The sequence below is a fragment of the Hypanus sabinus genome, chromosome 23 (assembly GCF_030144855.1).
Source record: "Hypanus sabinus isolate sHypSab1 chromosome 23, sHypSab1.hap1, whole genome shotgun sequence".
Taxonomy (NCBI): domain Eukaryota; kingdom Metazoa; phylum Chordata; class Chondrichthyes; order Myliobatiformes; family Dasyatidae; genus Hypanus; species Hypanus sabinus.
In genome coordinates, this window is record NC_082728.1 from 27,509,715 (window position 1) to 27,526,928 (window position 17,214).

A 17,214-nucleotide genomic window follows, 5' to 3' on the forward strand; every position below is an offset into this window, starting at 1 on the left:
ATGACTTAATGGTATGAACCTTGGCCTTTTTTTGTTGGCCGTGTATAATTTATCTTGTGCTATCAGTAATTTATATTAAAAGTTCAAGGTAAATGTCATTATCAAAGTACATATATGTCACCATATACAACCCTGGGATTGATTTTCCTATGGGCAGACTCAGCAAATTTATAGAATAGTAACCATAATAGGATCAATGATAGATCAACTAGAGTGCAGAAGGCAACAAACTGTACAAATGCAAATATAAATAAATAGCAATAAATAACAAGAACGTTAGACAATGAGATTAAGAGTCTTTCGAGTGAGATAATTGGTTGTAGGAACATTTCAGTGATGGGGCAAGTGAGTGTAATCATCCCCTTTTACTCAAGAGCCTGATGGTTGAGGGTAGTAAATGTTCCTGAACCTAGTGGTCTGAGTCCTGAGGCATGTGCACTTTCTACCTGATTGCAGAGAGCATAGTCAGGATGGTGGGGATCTCTGATGATGGACACTGATATCCTACAACAACATTTTGTGCAGATGTGCTCAATGTTTGAGAGGGCTTTGCCCATGATGTACTGGGCTGAATCCACTTCCTTTTGTGGGATTATTGTATTGCATTAATACTAATGTAATTTTATTGTTAAGTAATTTACAATTTATTGCAAGTCTTGGCATTGACCTTTGGACTGTGTTTTATTGAAGTTCTGTTAGACTATCTAAAAGGGACTTTAATCAAGAAGGTGGTGATGTGGCCTCTGATTTTAACAATTGTATAGAATATACAAACGTAATTGGGGTCATCATGAATTGATAGTTTTACAATCGTAGGTCCTTACTTAACTTTTGTGCCCAAATAAATAAGATGCTGGAGGTCCCTTTTGTTTTGAGAATATTGATGCTAGTTTTTTGCTGCCCTCTGCTGTTGTGCCACTGTATTGAGACGGACAGAAATCCATGCCTTTTTTCGGTCCAAAATTCACAGATGATCCTGCCTTTGTGCCTTTAGTGAATGTAACAAGCTGTGGCTGAGCACAGCTGACATTTTTCATGTTCAGAGGTTGAAGCAAAGGTTTGTAAAACAGGAATTTTTCTTTGCAGGTGTTATTTGGTAGTTAAATAATAGTACTAATTTATAGAACACTCTTCATATAATTGATATAATTTAAAGTGCTTTACAATAGGATAAAATACAAACATAAAAATTAAAGTCAAAATGATGCAAGTTAAAAGCAAGGCTAAATAAATAGGTTTTGAGCTGGCATTTAGAAGTGTTAACTGAGTATGCCTCCCTTAAAAGTTTTGGAGGCTGAATTCACTATTTAGGAGTGTAGTTTTTTTTTAAAAGCTGACCTGCCTTTTTTCTTTTGAGGGAGATTATTGAAATTTCAGAGACTGGCAGAAGAAGACTTGAGAGCTTAAGCAGGATTATAAAACGAAAACGATTCTGTGATGTACAACATGTAAAGTATCATGTATGTGATGCCGAAGTATAAACAAAGTCAGCTGGGGGTTTATGGGGCTGAATTCTGTCAGGTGAACTGTCCTGGAATAAGTTGTTTTTGTAAGTGGGTTTGTCTGTCCTAAGCCACATTGAGAAGAAATTAGTTAGAGGTAGATTTTATGCACTGCCAAAGCATTAAATTATAAATCAAAAGTATCGCAGATGTTGGAAATCTGAAATAAAAACAAATCGCAGGAGGCACTCACATCAGGCTGCATTTGCGGCAAGAGCATCATAGTTAACATTTCAGGCCAGAGATCCTTCACCAGAACCAGAAACATTAACTGGGGTTTTCTTGCTGCTGCCTGACATGTTGACTGTGTCCATCACTTTGTATAAATATTGCATGATAGAAAGTTTGGAAGGATTTAATTCTTTTCTGCATTGAATATAACTTTTGATATAGTTTCATTATTTTACATAAAACTTATTTTACATTAAATTTATTTGACCATAAAGATCAGATTTGGGGAGCAAGGTCAGTCATAAGGAGAAACCGTTTTGCCAGTCACTTTCATGTTTAATTACCTTTTGTAATACTTTTTACTCAGCAAAGCATCCCAAGATCCATTACAGTAAATTGGGTACTAGAAGACAATGGGATAACCAAAAGCTTGCTCAAAGAGGACCTTTAACTTGTCTTCAATGAGGAAAAAGTAGAGGCTTATGGTTGTAATTAGACTTTCAGAGCTTACTGTGGAGATGGGGGTGTTGCAGGGTATATACTGATTATAATTGAGCCAAGTATCAAACCAGGAAACAATAAAACATTTTCATTATGAATGTGAAAAGGCGCAATTAACTACAGTACTATGGTTGATAAATGTCTTTTTGATAATGTCTTGTTGAAGCAAATTAGTAATTGAGATGATTTGTGTCGACTTAAAAGTTGCATAAATATTCAGCTGTTGTCACGATGCCGCAATGAATGGAGGTTCTGCCTGCCTCTTCGTGTATTCAGGCTGTATGAAAATGAATGCCAAAGCACTGGTACAGTTCTTGTTCCACCTTATTTCATCTATTAGCTTGAAACAAAAAGGGAACTGATTAACATCCTGTGTGTGAGGCACTGCAGTCTGATGGTGGCTGTATAATCATGTAGAGTTTCAAACCATTATCTTGCATATCATTTGCTAATGTTCAGAGATATTTCAGAATTACCTGTTGGGCAAAGACTCTTTTAGAGAATATACCATAATTAATATTGACTAAACTTTGGGTCTACATTTGTGATGAATTTGCAAAGGTGGGCTGCCTGATCAAGTTCCAGTTGTAACTGGCACAATAGTTTGCATCGCTCTGGGTATTGTACACTTTAGAGGATGTGTGAGGACCAGTCCTGCTCTCTCTATTTGCCTTTGGGGAGCTGGGCCTGTGCCCACTTTGGGCAGGTATAGGGACTGGTGTAGTCATTTGATAAGAGGTTCAGTCAGAAGAGAGAATGGCTCTTGGCCTTTGTGGTTGGAAGGAGAAATTGGAGAATGGGAGGGATTGGAGCATTGGAGGCCGGAAGATCGGGGAGTGTGGTCTGCAGGTATTATGGATCATTGTAATGGATGGGTAGGGTGGTGCATGGCTTTGAGGTAAGTAGATGTTAGGCAGGGGTAGATGTTTGGGTAAGTGACAGTCCCCAAGAAACCCCTAGGCATCCTAGTTCAGTGCAGTTTGAGTAAGACCAAACAGAAACTGGAAGTGAATGATGAAGGGTGCCACTAAGATTGAGTGGCTACATTCCCTTAGGAGCATCAGAAGGGAATGCTGTCTGGTGATTAATGACTCAGATTTGACCATGACACAGATATCATGTTGGCTTCACAAGGTTAATGTAGGGCAGCAAGTGCCTGGTCAGATTTTTGGACTGATATGAAATAACCTGGATATAGTTGAAATCCAAACTTTTCCTGAGTAAAATATGATTATGTAACATTTAAAATAGATTATCCTGGCATTTTTATTCAAGCATTCATCGTGTGTATTGTTTTTCAACTTGTACCAACCCTGGCTTAATTTTGCTTTGAGGATATCTAGTGCTAAGGATAATTTATTTGACTTCAAAAATTTTTTTTGGAACTACCATTGAAAGCTTCTAATTCTCAGCTTTTCTTATTTGTGATATTTTTAACTTCAAAGTATTTTTAAGATAATTTGTACTATTTTCCAGTCCTTTGAGCTGATTCGGAAGTACAATTTCTCAGGGGCTATATTTGCTCCTGGATGGGTTTATGAGACTCTGGATAAGGAACGCTTCCATCAAAACCAACTGAAGTAAGTTTTGAATTACAGAATCTATGACTACTATTACTGTATTTATAGATAAGTTCTTTTAAAACCTGCACATTTACGCAAATAATATTTACTTCTCAACATCACTTGCAACTTTATGATAAGGTAACTTGGATTCAATAGCGGAGAGACTTGCGTAAGGCAGTGTTTGTTGTTTTGTGGTATCTGTAGAGGATAACTATATGTCCTCTTGAAAGAGTAGACATGCTGGGTTTAGGAAGAGGGAGAATTCGATAGGACTGGTTGGTGGTTTTCCTATCAAATATCAACCACACTCTCTCATTTATGAAACATCTTAAAAACGTAATTGATAGGTGTTGGGTTTTTATAGTCTGGGAAACACCTTGGGCAGTTTATGATACTAATATGTAAGTTGTCAAAGATCAACTGAATTGATCACGTTTTAAAATATTATGCTTTGGGATCTGTTGCCTCTCTAGGTTCTGGAGTTTGTTGATTGAGTACTTGCACAGTCACAGGATCTGCACGCTACCCCTTGTCACATCATTTTGTCAAGGCTTTGGGAAGAATATTTACAGGAATGGAGAGGTAGGATTTGAATGAACCACTTATTGGTGCGGATTTCACTCTTTCATCTTCTGTGTACAGTTTTCAGTATCGTCACAGTGAGAATATTAATCTCAGTTCCGATTCACCTGCTCTCACTGTTTTTCTTTAATGTATCACCATGAGCCATGGTGATAAAAGCTCTCTCTTGGTCTTCTGCTTTTTGAGTTCTATCATCTATGAAGTGCTACTAATTGTTACCTCTGCTGCACCTGAATGTGAAAGTGGGTAATGGGGGCAGAGACTTCTAAGTAGATTGCTCTTGGTAGTGATCATTGTTACGTGGAACCAGCAATAATAGATGTGGAATGGAGTCAGGATATTATCGGAAAACAACAGAAGTTATCAACACTCAAGGAGAAACCTAGAAAATTAAACAAGTGACTAACTTAAAACAGAGTTAACAGCGCTATGCGTCTATAGCTCCCAAACAGTTAAACTTAGAAACAATTCTTAACAGAGTCTTACTGGAGCACAGTCTCAGAATGTCAGTTCAGAAAGTTTCAGGGATACACGGGGGAATGGAGAGGAGAGACTTTTAGATTCGAAGTGTAGCAAAGAGACGGAAATACAAAATACAGCGAAGAAGTGAGTCTCGCAGTCTTACGCCAGAAATAACCACCGTACCTTTCTGAAGGCGATTCAGCAGACACACAGTACACAAAAAGTGAGAATTTCACCATGTAACTGACAGGAGACGTCCCTTTTCCAGGACTGGTCATCACACACCCGAGACCCTGCAGGGGTTTACCAAAGTGGGTGCCAAAAATCCTCATTTAGAGGATCCAGTTCCACGACATACGAAGTCACTCCAACAGTGATTTGCCTCAGGGTTGCCTTCTTCAGTGAACTACCACACCCAGTCAAGGGTTAGCACACACGTGGTATTCACAAAGGTTTTCCCTCACCAGAGAACCCACTCCCGTGGATTAACTATGTGACAACCACATTTTCTTAGCTGAATGGAATCAAACTCACCCTTATGGGCTACTTAATGGAATCAGACTCACCCTTACGGGCTACTTAATGGAATCAAACTCACCCTTACGGGCTACTTAATGGAATCAGACTCACCCTTACGGGCTACTTAATGGAATCAAACTCACCCTTACGGGCTACTTGGAGAGAGTCCAAATAGTGATCTCTTTAGCACTTGGTTTCTTCTGTTTCAAACCTTTTCTCTCCCCTCTTCTCTGAAACTGCAGCAACTGTGAGAGTCATTTATCAATACTCTGGATCGATCTCAACTCACCGCTTTGGGCTACTTGGAGAGTTTAAACCAGCGACTCTGCTCGCTGGTGTCTTTCCATGACTGAAACCATACTCGACTCTCCGGAGCAATCTGCGCTGCTCCTGTTATACTGTTGGGGTAGGTCATCGCATGACACTCACAGAAACAAAGTCACAGATTTCCACTACATCACGTACTGTCCCAAGAATAGATTCTAGGGTACATAACACACAGATTCCCAGTACATCACGTACCGTCCCAAGTGTTGAAACTGGGGTTCATAACACCATCATCAATGTGCTGTGCTTCACTCATCCTGATTGATTAAGAATAGTCTAATTAATATATTCCTAGCTTGAGTCATGTAAGTTTGAGATGATTAGGAGGGATGTCTCCTTTACATGTTTACAATCCATGTTTTTGTGTTCATTTGGCTGATTCTATTACTCTCTCGCTGATGACACCAGCTCTCTCCAACATGTTGATGGTGGGAGATGTTGTTATTGGTGCTATTATGAGACTGATGCAGAGAAGATCTCTACCTGACTCTCGTGCAGCATGTTATCAGCAACTTGTCTGTCCTGAGCCGGCTGCAAGTTGCCGTGGGGTGTTTAATTTTTGAAGGAATTTTGAATGGAGCTTTACGTGGTAGAATCATTAATGTTCTGAGGTACAGAGGATCTGGTGACCCAGTGCATAAATCACCAAAGGGCTGCATGTAGGTACTACAAATATTTAGTAAAGTTAGCGATATTGCTATTTATCGTTTGGGAAAATGGATTCAAAATAAGGGAGACACAAAGGACTGCAGACTGGAATCTGGAGAACAGACGACGCCATCGCCACCACCCTCCACCTGGCCCTCACCCACCTGGACAAAAAAGACACATGCGTTCGGATGCTGTTCATAGACTTCAGTTCAGCGTTCAACACAGTCATCCCTCAGCATCTGATTGGAAATCTGAGCCTACTGGGCCTGAACACCTCCCTCTGCAACTGGATCCTAGACTTCCTGACTGGGAGACCTCAGTCAGTCCAGATCGGGAGCAGCATCTCCGACACCATCACACTGAACACGGGGGCTCCCCAGGGCTGTGTGCTCAGTCCACTGATGCTCACTCTGCTGACCCACGATTGTGCAGCAATACACAGCTTGAATCAGGTCATCAAGTTCGCCGATGACACGACCGTGGTGAGTCTCATCAGCAAGAACGACGAGTCAGCTTACAGAGAGGAGATGCAGCGGCTAATGGACTGGTGCAGAGCCAAAAACCTGTCTCTGAATGTGAGCAAAACAAAAGAGATGGTTGTTGACTTCAGGAGAGCATGGAGCGACAACTGTCCACTGTACATTGACGGCTCCTCCATTAAGATCGTTAAGAGCACCAAATTTCTTGGTGTTCACCTGGCGGAGATTCTCACCTGGCCCCTCAACACCAGCTCCATAGCCAAGAAAGCCCAACAGCATCTCTACTTTCTGCGAAGGCTGAGAAAAGTCCATCTCCTACCCCCCCATCCTCACCACATTCTACAGAGGATGTATCGAGAGCATCCTGAGCAGCTGCATCACTGCCTGGTTCTGGAATTGCACCGTCTCAGATCGCATGACCCTGCAGCAGATAGTGAGGTCAGCTGAGAAGATCATGGGGGTTTCTCTTCCCACTATTACAGACGTTTACACCACACGCTGCACCCGCAAAACTAACAGCATTGTGAAGGACCCCATGCACCCCTCATACAAACTCTTCTCCCTCCTAACATCTGGCAAGAGGTACCGAAGCATTCGGGCTCTCACGACCAGACTGTGCAACAGTTTCTTCCCCCAAGCCATCAGACTCCTCAATACCCGGAGTCTAGACTGACATCTACATCATTTATTATTATATTGTAATTTGTCCTGTACTGTGTCTATTGTCTTGTTTATTAATTATTTTACTGCCCTGCACTGCTTTGTGCACTTTGTGTAGTCCTGTGCAGGTCTGTAGTCTAGTGCAGTTTTTATGTTGTTTTACGTAGTCTAGTGTAGCCTTGTGCTGTCTCACACAGTCTAGTGTAGTTTTGTGTTGTTTCATGTAGCACCAGGGTCCTGGAGAAATGTTGTTTCGTTTTTACTGTGTACTGTACCAGCAGTTTATGGTCGAAATGACAATAAACTTGAGTTGACTTCTGCTGGAGGAACTTACTGGGTTGAGCAGCTTCTACGGTGGTGGAGGGGTGGGTGAGGAGGGTGGAAACTCTGTATCAGTCTTGAAAATCTACCTGGAAAAGGCATGTAATTCTGAGAAAAGATTGGGTAGGGTTAGCTCATAGGAGCTGGAGTTTAGAAGAGTGAGAGGATATTGTTTGAAACATGAGGGGTCTTCAGAGGGTAAATGCTTCCTCTTGGGTAGAACCCAAAACTTGGGATCACCCTTTCTTAAGATAAATGGTTCATCCAATTAAGATAAATTATTCTTTTCCTGAGAATCCCGAGAGTTTGGAAGTTCCTTAAAGTTCGAAGGAAATCTTTGAGTATTTTTGATATGGATAAATACTTAATAAGCAAGGGGCGAAAGGATACTGGGGTAGACAAGAATATGCTTGCAATTGGAGAAATCGACTAAGTGAGAGATAGGGTTGAGGGGCCAGGTGGCCTGTGTTTCTAATTTATATGTTCATCTGTAACATTTAGTGTCCGTCCAGCTTTGTTCAGGACCTCATAATAGCGAAAGGTCATTTATAAAACATCTGGAGATAACTGATTATCAGCTGTTCCCAGTGCCTCCACTGTAGAGTTCTCTGCAGCACGTCTCACAGCAGAGACTCGATGGTTAGTCTCTGAAAATCATGCCTATGCTTGTTAAACTCCGATATGGCTCAAGTTACTGAAAGGTGCTTTTCTTGACCCCTTCCGACCTATAATTGACAGACTGCTATCTTGATGTTAAGGGTAGTTTTTCTCATTGTACAACTTTAGATGCAGCAGAGACATTTGTTTGGTTTGAGAACAGATGCTGTACTTGTGCGCCAAACTAAAGTATGTTAGTTTTATCCGAGTAAGGCATAGTTTTAATGTTCTAATGATGCATGTAACATGCACCATAGACATTAGATGCCTCTTTCATTTATTTAAGAATTTATTTTCTTAAGATTACTTTCAAATTAACATTAAAGGCCATCTGCAAACACTATTTAACCTAATGGGGATCTAACACACTGGGGATCCATTGATACTCAGTTGTAAGTACTCCTCAATCATAACTATCTGTTTGACGATTAGGATTACACCCTCCTTTTATTTAGGACTATATGGGGCATCAGATTTATTCTTCTACTTACCTGAATATTTTATTGCCTTGTGAAAATAATTCTGCTCATTATAATTTTTCTCCTCCCATCATTACTCTGATTAGAATGGCTCAGGAATGATTATTGCTAAATGAATATCCAATAATGAGTGTAAATGAGCAGCATTCTTTTCAGTTTTCAAGTAACAGATCTCATCCTGTGATGTTAAAAGAGTTATATAAATTGCCATTAAATGTTTCAATAGAGACAGTACCATCTGGGTTAAGTTTAAATATTGATGATAAGAAGAAAACTTTTGGCACCGCGACTCAGAATGAGGAAAGGACGGATACTCGAATAGCAAGTCACAGAAATAACAGCATTTGTTAAATATTTCTTTTATAAATATTCCATGTAGTATTTCTTCCTTGGGGAATATTTCTAAATTAAAAAAAAAGTTTTGTTGAATGTGCAAAATACCAAATTTCAGAGCAAGCAGAGATCTCTGCAACCTGCAGGCTAAGCATAAATTAGTACATTGACTTACCAATGTAATTATCCAAGATCCCCTTATTGTATTGCTGCATATAATGTAGAGTGACTTCAAAGACATTATCTCATGTTTGAATTGGGATAACTTAACAAGGGATCAATCTAACGAACCCGATCCTTTGATGTGATAATAAATCTGTACTCTTTTCTTGCACTCTGTTATTTTTATGTCTCTATTGGACACTTGCACAAATTAGATTAGATTGGTTTATTGTCGTATACACCAGGGTGCGATGAAATTCTTTATTCACATGAAGCTCTCAGAGTAAACAGTAACCATGGTAATAATAAATAGTACCAATAAATGCAATGTTAAGCACAAAACAGCTAGATGGTAATACTGTAGTACAAAATACTGTAGCCAGTACTGTAGCCAGCATGGATTTGTGCGTGGAAGGTCATGTTTGACAAACCTTATTGAATTTTTTGAAGAAGTTACGAGGAATGTTGATGAGGGTAAGGCAGTGGATGTAGTCTATATGGACTTCAGCAAAGCCTTTGACAAAGTTCCACATGGAAGGTTAGTTAAGAAGGTTCAGTCATTAGGTATTAATGCTGGAGTAATAAAATGGATTCAACAGTGGCTAGATGGGAGATGCCAGAGAGTAGTGGTGGATAATTGTTTATCGGGATGGAGGCCGGTGACTAGCGGGGTGCCTCAGGGATCTGTTTTGGGCCCAATGTTGTTTGTAATATACATAAATGATCTGGATGATGGGGTGGTAAATTGGATTAGTAAATTGGATTATGCCGATGATACTAAGGTAGGAGGTGTTGTGGATAATGAGGTGGGTTTTCAAAGCTTGCAGGGAGATTTATGCCGGTTAAAAGAATGGGCTGAACGTTGGCAGATGGAGTTTAATGCTGAGAAGTGTGAGGTTCTACATTTTGGCAGGAATAATCCAAATAGAACAATGGTAGGGCATTGAGGAATGCAGAGGAACAGAGAGATCTAGGAATAACAGTGCATAGTTCCCTGAAGGTGGAGTCTCATGTAGATAGGGTGGAGGGTGGTGAAGAAGGCTTTTGGAACGCTGGCCTTTATAAATCAAAGCATTGAGTACAGAAGTTGGGATGTAATGTTAAAATTGTACAAGGCATTGGTAAGGCCAAATTTGGAATATTGTGTACAGTTCTGGTCACCGAATTATAGGAAAGATATCAATAAATTAGAGAGAGTGCAGAGACGATTTACTAGGATGTTACCTGGGTTTCAGCACTTAAGTTACAGAGAAAGGTTGAACAAGTTAGGTCTCTATTCATTGGAGCGTAGAAGGTTGAGGGGGGATTTGATCGAGGTATTTAAAATTTTGAGAGGGATAGATAGAGTTGACGTGAATAGGCTGAGAGTAGGGGAGATTCAAACGAGAGGACATGATTTGAGAGTTAGGGGGCAGAAGTTTAAGGGAAACTCGAGGGGGTATTTCTTTACTCAGAGAGTGATAGCTGTGTGGAATGAGCTTCCTGTAGAAGTAGTAGAGGCCAGTTCAGTTGTGTCATTTAAGGTAAAATTGGATAGGTATATGGACAGGAAAGGAGTGGAGGGTTATGGGCTGAGTGCGGGTAGGTGGTACTCGGTGAGATTAAGAGTTCGGCACGGACTAGGAGGGCCGAGATGGCCTGTTTCTGTGCTGTGATTGTTATATGGTTTTATGGTTATAAAAAGAAATGCTAGAGTGACAATATTGGAATAACTGGGAGACAAGGAATTAAGAATCTGAGATCTTGGCAGCAACGTGTGAAGGTGGGGGCCAGAAGTCTGATAACAGTGGGGAAGAAGCTGTTCTTATCTGGATGTCCAGGCTTTCAACCTCCTAGCATGTAGAAGAAAGAAAAAGAAAGGATAGGCCTCCTTGACAGTACTGATCCCTTCCTAAACCAGCATACCGCAAAGAAGGACTGGATGAAAGGAAGTGACCAGATTGTGATGGACTGGGCTGCTTTAACACTTTATAGTTCCAGTGCTCAAGGGCAGTGCAGTTGCTACACAGGGCTGAGAGGCAACTTTTCAGGATACATTCTACAGCACACCTTAGAAGTTTGCGAGAATTCTTGTGGACAACCAAATATTCTCAGGCCCAAGAAAATATATACAGAATGCTGATATACTTTTTTGATGACTATTTCAGTGTGAAGGAGCCAGATGACGATGTTGGTAATATGGAACTTGAAGCAGTTGACAATCTTCATAGCAGCTCTGTTGATGATCTGTTTACCCACCCTAACCCATCCCTGTTGTAGATGTTAAGGGCTAGGGTGTTGTTCTTACACCATGGTACAAGGTTTGCTATTCCTTTCTTGATTCAGTCTCATTAATGTTGTTAATCCAGCAGATATGGTGGTGTATTGGCAAACTTAAAGAGCAAGTAGAACAGGGGATTGAGCACACTTTGTCGAGGATCAGGGTGAAATTTTAAGGAAACCATACAAAATACTGGAGGAACTCAGCAGCTTGGGCAGCATCCATGGACATGAATTAACTGTTGACGTTTCAGGCAGTGACCCTTCTTCGAGACTGAAAAGGAAAGGGGAAGATGCCAGACTAAAGGGGGAAGGGGAATGAGGATAGCTAGAAGGTGACAGGTGAAGCTAGAGAGGTTAGATGAAATTCTAATCAATGGAGACCTGCTAGTTAGGATGTTTAGAAGTCAGTTGAAGATGGGGGTCCGAGGCCAAGGACCAGAAGATTAGAGATGAACTTGTTTGTTATTTTGGTTAGTATTCAATGAATATCATATCATTCTGAAATGAGTATTTTGATTGTTGAGGTACAAGGGAGGTGATGTCCTCAGACTTCATTTCCTCGTACACAAAATGCAAGGAATTGAGATTGTCTAGATCAGGGGTGGGCAACCTTAAGCACAAATGATTTTCTAGCATGTGTTATTCATTAAGTTGAGGCAAAACATAATTAGATGTATTTAAATGGATAGTTCCCATATTTCAAGTTTTTTATAGCATTTATCTGGCCCACCGTCTGCTCATTAATACAGTACGCGATCTGGCCCACAGAAGCAAAAAGGTTGCTGACCCCTCGTCTAGACGGCAAACTTTTGAAATACCTCTTTATACACTACTATAAATACTGTTTTAGAATATCTGTGTGCTATTTAAAAGCATCAAAAAATTTTTTTTAATTCATACTTTAAGACTGTATTCATATATCTGATGCTTGGTGAACTGAATTTTACTTGTTCTTACCTGTTTTGACCCAAACGCAAGAGTGTGTCGCAGCACTTTCATGTGTAAATAGTTACTCAGAGACAGAACTTATCCCCCTGACTTAATAGGTTGTGGACACAATGGTGACTGGGGACGCACAGACCTCTAAGCCAGGACTCCTATGCAGCAGTTAGATGAAATGTTAAGATAAGGCACTGTCTGTTCCTTCAAGCGAATGTTATAATATGTGACACACTCTTTCAGGAAAGAGCATGGGTTGGGGTGTAGTGGGGATGGGCTTTCCTGAAGCTCTGGCCAATTATCTTCAACAGTGACCACTAGCTGGACATGTAACCCATCTCTCTTATTCAAGTCCATGTTTATTTCTGAGAAATACCTAGTTAATGTGAGTTGTCCCAATGTCAACTCAGTACTATGAAATCTTTTTATACTGGGAAGTTATTCAGTCATAGTTGGACTAGTAGTTGACTCATTCAGTATTGCCTTAACTTCTCAGAACTTGAAAATTTATCTTTCAAGGTTGCTGCTTTTCTTGCATTACAACTGTGTTTATACTTTCTAAACTTAATTGGCCATAAAGCGCCTTGGGACTGGCTTGAGGTTTTGAAAGACTCTTGAATAAATGCTGGCTTGTTCACTTTTGCAATGAAGGTATTCCTTATGCTCTGCTGTGGGTATGATTGAAAATGATCTGGAAAATGAACACATTGGCTGAGATTACAACAAAACAACGTAATGATTTAACACGTTTATGTTTTAAGTTTAGTCAGTATAAATTGGAGTTAAGTGCTTATTTTGCTCAAAAATTCCTGTCAACAGTCTGTGTTAATTACCACTGTCATTTTCTGCAGGTGGAGACTACTGGAAATTGGCTTAATCTAAGCACTCAGGAAATTCAACCTTTATTTGTTGATCAGCTGCCAGATCAAGTTGACAGTCTAGTGAAGACCTATGGGTGTTCAGAAGATGCCTGGAATGGAGGATGCAGTTTGGTAATTAAGGGGTTAATCCCGAGTACCAGGCTGGAAGTATCTGTAAGGTTAGCTCATGTACAAATATTTATAGGTTTATTGGTTTCTTAACATCTCCTTTTTGTTGCCAAGGCCAGGTTTGTGTCTGATAAATCCCCGAGATAATGTGTTATTCTGGTGCTCTTTTAGCACTTCGTGCTCTTACACTGGGAAGTGAATCAGTCAATAGCTGGAATGGCACTTAACTCTGCTGGTAATGCCTTAGCATCTCAGAATTTGGCAATTTTTCCAAATCTAGGTCGTGATGTAATTTTCTTTCAGTTCCATTTATAAAATATTTATACTGTTTTTGATAGCTAGAAGCAAATCATTGAGTTTACACCACTTTCATCAATGATTGCAGCAGATGTGCGCCCTGTACTTATTATAAGACCTTCTAGTGTATCACTGCATTTTCTTTGGTAAAGGGGGAAGGATTTGTAGTTTGGCCAATATCATGCTTATAGCAATTTGCTGGACAAATTTTCCTTTAAATCTGGCTGGGTAAATTTTATTTTTAATTTCAGAGATACAGCACGGTAACAGGCCCTTCCAGCCTAATGAGCCCTTGCTGCCTGAGCACCAATGAACCTGTCTTTGTATTGTGGGAGGAAACTGGAGCATCCCAAGTAAACCACGTGGTCAGGGGGAGAATGTACAAACTCCTTATAGTGACAGTGGCAGGAATTGAACCCAAGTCACCAGCACTCTAAAGTTTTACTAGGCACATGCCACCCCAATTGTGTATCTTCAGGTTGGATTGGTCACCAAGTTGGCTTTGAGCTCCTCTTCTTTTTGTTGCTGAATATGTTGAAGGCTCAGGTGAAAAAGAATATTCTTTTCTTCCCATTGTTCATCAAGTTGGGCTAAACGTCTTCTAATATTTATAGCCTACTTTATTTTCTCTTTTACTAGCTCTTGGAAGAGGCTGCAGCAGTAATATTGGTCACATTATAGGACTATGTTTACTTTGGAGTAGTTCTGCTTTTGCTCATTTACCAGGACTCTTCTCAGTTTTTCAGAGGAAATATGATTTATCAGGTGTCCCCTCTCAAATAAAGCTTCATCTTACAGTTGTCTGGCCATAGTAATTTGGTTATTAAAATATAGAATTGTTATTATTTTATTGATAAATTAACTTTTCTGCTCTTTCCCTGATCAAAGTAAATTTATTATAAAAGTACATATATATCACCATATACAGACCTGAGATCAATTTTCTTGAGGGTATACTCAATGAATCTACAGAATAATACCCATAACAGAATCAATGAAAGACCATTCTAACTTGGGCATTCAACCAGTGTGCAAAAGACAACAAACTGTGCAAAGACAAAAAGAAACAAACTATAATAATAATAATAATAATAATAATAATAATAATAATAATAAAGTAAGCAATAAATATTGAGAACATGAGATGAAGAATCCTTGAAAGTGAGTCCATTGGTTGTGGGAACATTTCAGTGATGGGGCAAGTGAAGTTATCCCTCTTGATCCAAGAACCTGATGGCCGTGGGGCAGTAACGATTCCTGAAGCTGGTGGTGTGGGTCCTAGGGCTCCTGGACCATCTTCCTGATGGCAGCAGTGAGAGGAGATCTGGGTGGTGGGGATCCCAGATGATGGAGATTGCTAATCCACCATTTTAAAGATCTTAACTTGTAACTTGGGTTCTTCTACAATTCCTTGTGTATGAGGTAATATGGGTTTATACAGGAAAAGGTGTTTGCAGTGGAAGGTACCATTTACGTTGTAGGAAGAAGTTATTATGAGCAGTTTTATTTTTTTTTTGCCCTTCACTCCGAGTGGAATCATCAGGATGCTGTTGTGACGGCGTTTTTTTAGCAGGCTTTCTTATTTTTACGAGGCCAAGTTCTAGCTTGACACTCAACCCAGCATGGGTGGAAAGCATGCAAGGGAGCCGGCTGGATTCGAACTCAGCTCCCTTCGCTCTGAAGTCCGGCGCTGATGCCACTACACCACCAGCTGGCTAGTTTTTGATTTGGTAACCACTTATCATATTGAGGTCATTTGATTTGCTGTGTAGCATGAAATACTATGATTTTAAGGACTCTCTGAATGAAACTGAATGAAAATGAACTTAATCCTCTGATCATACGGTGATTTTACCTTTTAAAGTTTTGGATGTGCATTCAGTGTTGTGAAATTCTAATATTAACTGCTGTCATGTGACTTTCAAACAAAGACCATGAAAGCAATAGAACAATCTTTTTTTTGTATTATCTAAATTATTATTTTAGAAGTACAGCTTGGTAACAGGCCCTTCCAGCCCCAAGAGCCCAATGAGCCCATGCTGCTCAATTACACCCTTGTGACTAATTAATAGACAATAGACAATAGGTGCAGAAGTAGACCATTCGGCCCCTCGAGTCTGCACCGCCATTCTGAGATCATGGCTGATCATTCACTATCAATACCCAGTCCCTGATTCCCCTATCCATCAGATATCTATCCAGCTCCTTCTTGAAAGCAACCTACTAACTTGCTCATCTTTGGAACGCGGGAGACAAATGGAGACAAACTCACACTGGCACAGGTAGAACTAACAAACTCCTTAACGGTGGTGGTGGGAATTGAGCCTGGATCTCTAGTGCTGTAATAGTGTTGTGCTAGCAATTATGTTCAGTTACCACAGTTGCTTTCTTTTAGCAAGCTGATTGCACCCTTTATTTTAAAAATATTTCTCCCAGCATTGTTTATCCTTTTTATCCAAATTCAATATGTAATGATGCCTTTTTAGACTCCAAGATCCTTTTCAGGAAATCTGTTTTCCTGACTTTAATAAAGAAAGGCAACTGCGTTTATCTTGAATTAGTTAGCCTAATCTGTTGACAACTGAGTCTAGAAAGTCCTGTGTGTGACAGAAATTGAATTTATTAAATACTCCCCAGCATCCATTTTATTAAGTGCTAAACACCACCTATAGAAATATTTCAAACTGACTTGTCAAAACAAAACAAAACTCCAGTCTTGTGTTTTGGTCTCTGTGGTACTATTTGGAAACATGCCAGCTCATTCGAATTTTTGTTCCTTGGTATTGTTCAGTGATCTGGAGAAGATAGTTATATATCATCAGAAGTTAAGACAATGAAGTTAGCATCTTGGAGAAAGCTCTGTCACATTGCGGCAGGTATGGGAGTACTGCTGTATCCTCCAGCGAGGAAGCTCTTTTAAACTATCAATAAGCGAACTTGTGAGGGTTCAGTTGTAGCTAAGTCTGTTTCTCGCCTCATTTATATGTCTCTTTATTCATCTTCGATTATGCTCATTTGTGATTGAGCAAATTATAGATGTGTTTCTGGATTGAAATTTAAAATTAATCAATTACAAAGCATATTTTGAAGTAACACACAAAATGCTGGAGGAACTCAGCGGGTCAGGTAGCATCTATGGGAATGAATAAACAGTCGACATTTTGGGCTGAGACCGTTCTTCAAGACTTGGGGGGCGGGGGAAGATGACAGAATAAATCGTAGGGGTGAGGGGAAGGGGGGTAGCTAGAATGTGATAGGTGGTCAGGTGGGTTAAAAAAAGTAAAGGGCTGGAGTGGAAGGAATCTGATGGGAGAAGAGAGTGGACCATAGGAGAAAGGAAAGGAGGTGGGGACCCA

The 17,214-nt window shown here is 40.0% G+C and overlaps 1 protein-coding gene across 2 annotated transcripts in view; it reads left to right on the forward strand.

Annotated features, from left to right (window-relative positions):
* Positions 1 to 17,214, forward strand: part of engase (endo-beta-N-acetylglucosaminidase) — a 72,607-nt gene that overhangs the window by 19,799 nt on the left and 35,594 nt on the right. For both annotated transcript variants that reach the window (XM_059948609.1, XM_059948610.1), the window contains exons 8-10: positions 3,651 to 3,754; positions 4,213 to 4,321; positions 13,424 to 13,611. In XM_059948609.1, coding sequence (XP_059804592.1) covers positions 3,651 to 3,754; positions 4,213 to 4,321; positions 13,424 to 13,611 — 401 coding nt within the window. The remainder of the gene's footprint in view (positions 1 to 3,650; positions 3,755 to 4,212; positions 4,322 to 13,423; positions 13,612 to 17,214) is intronic.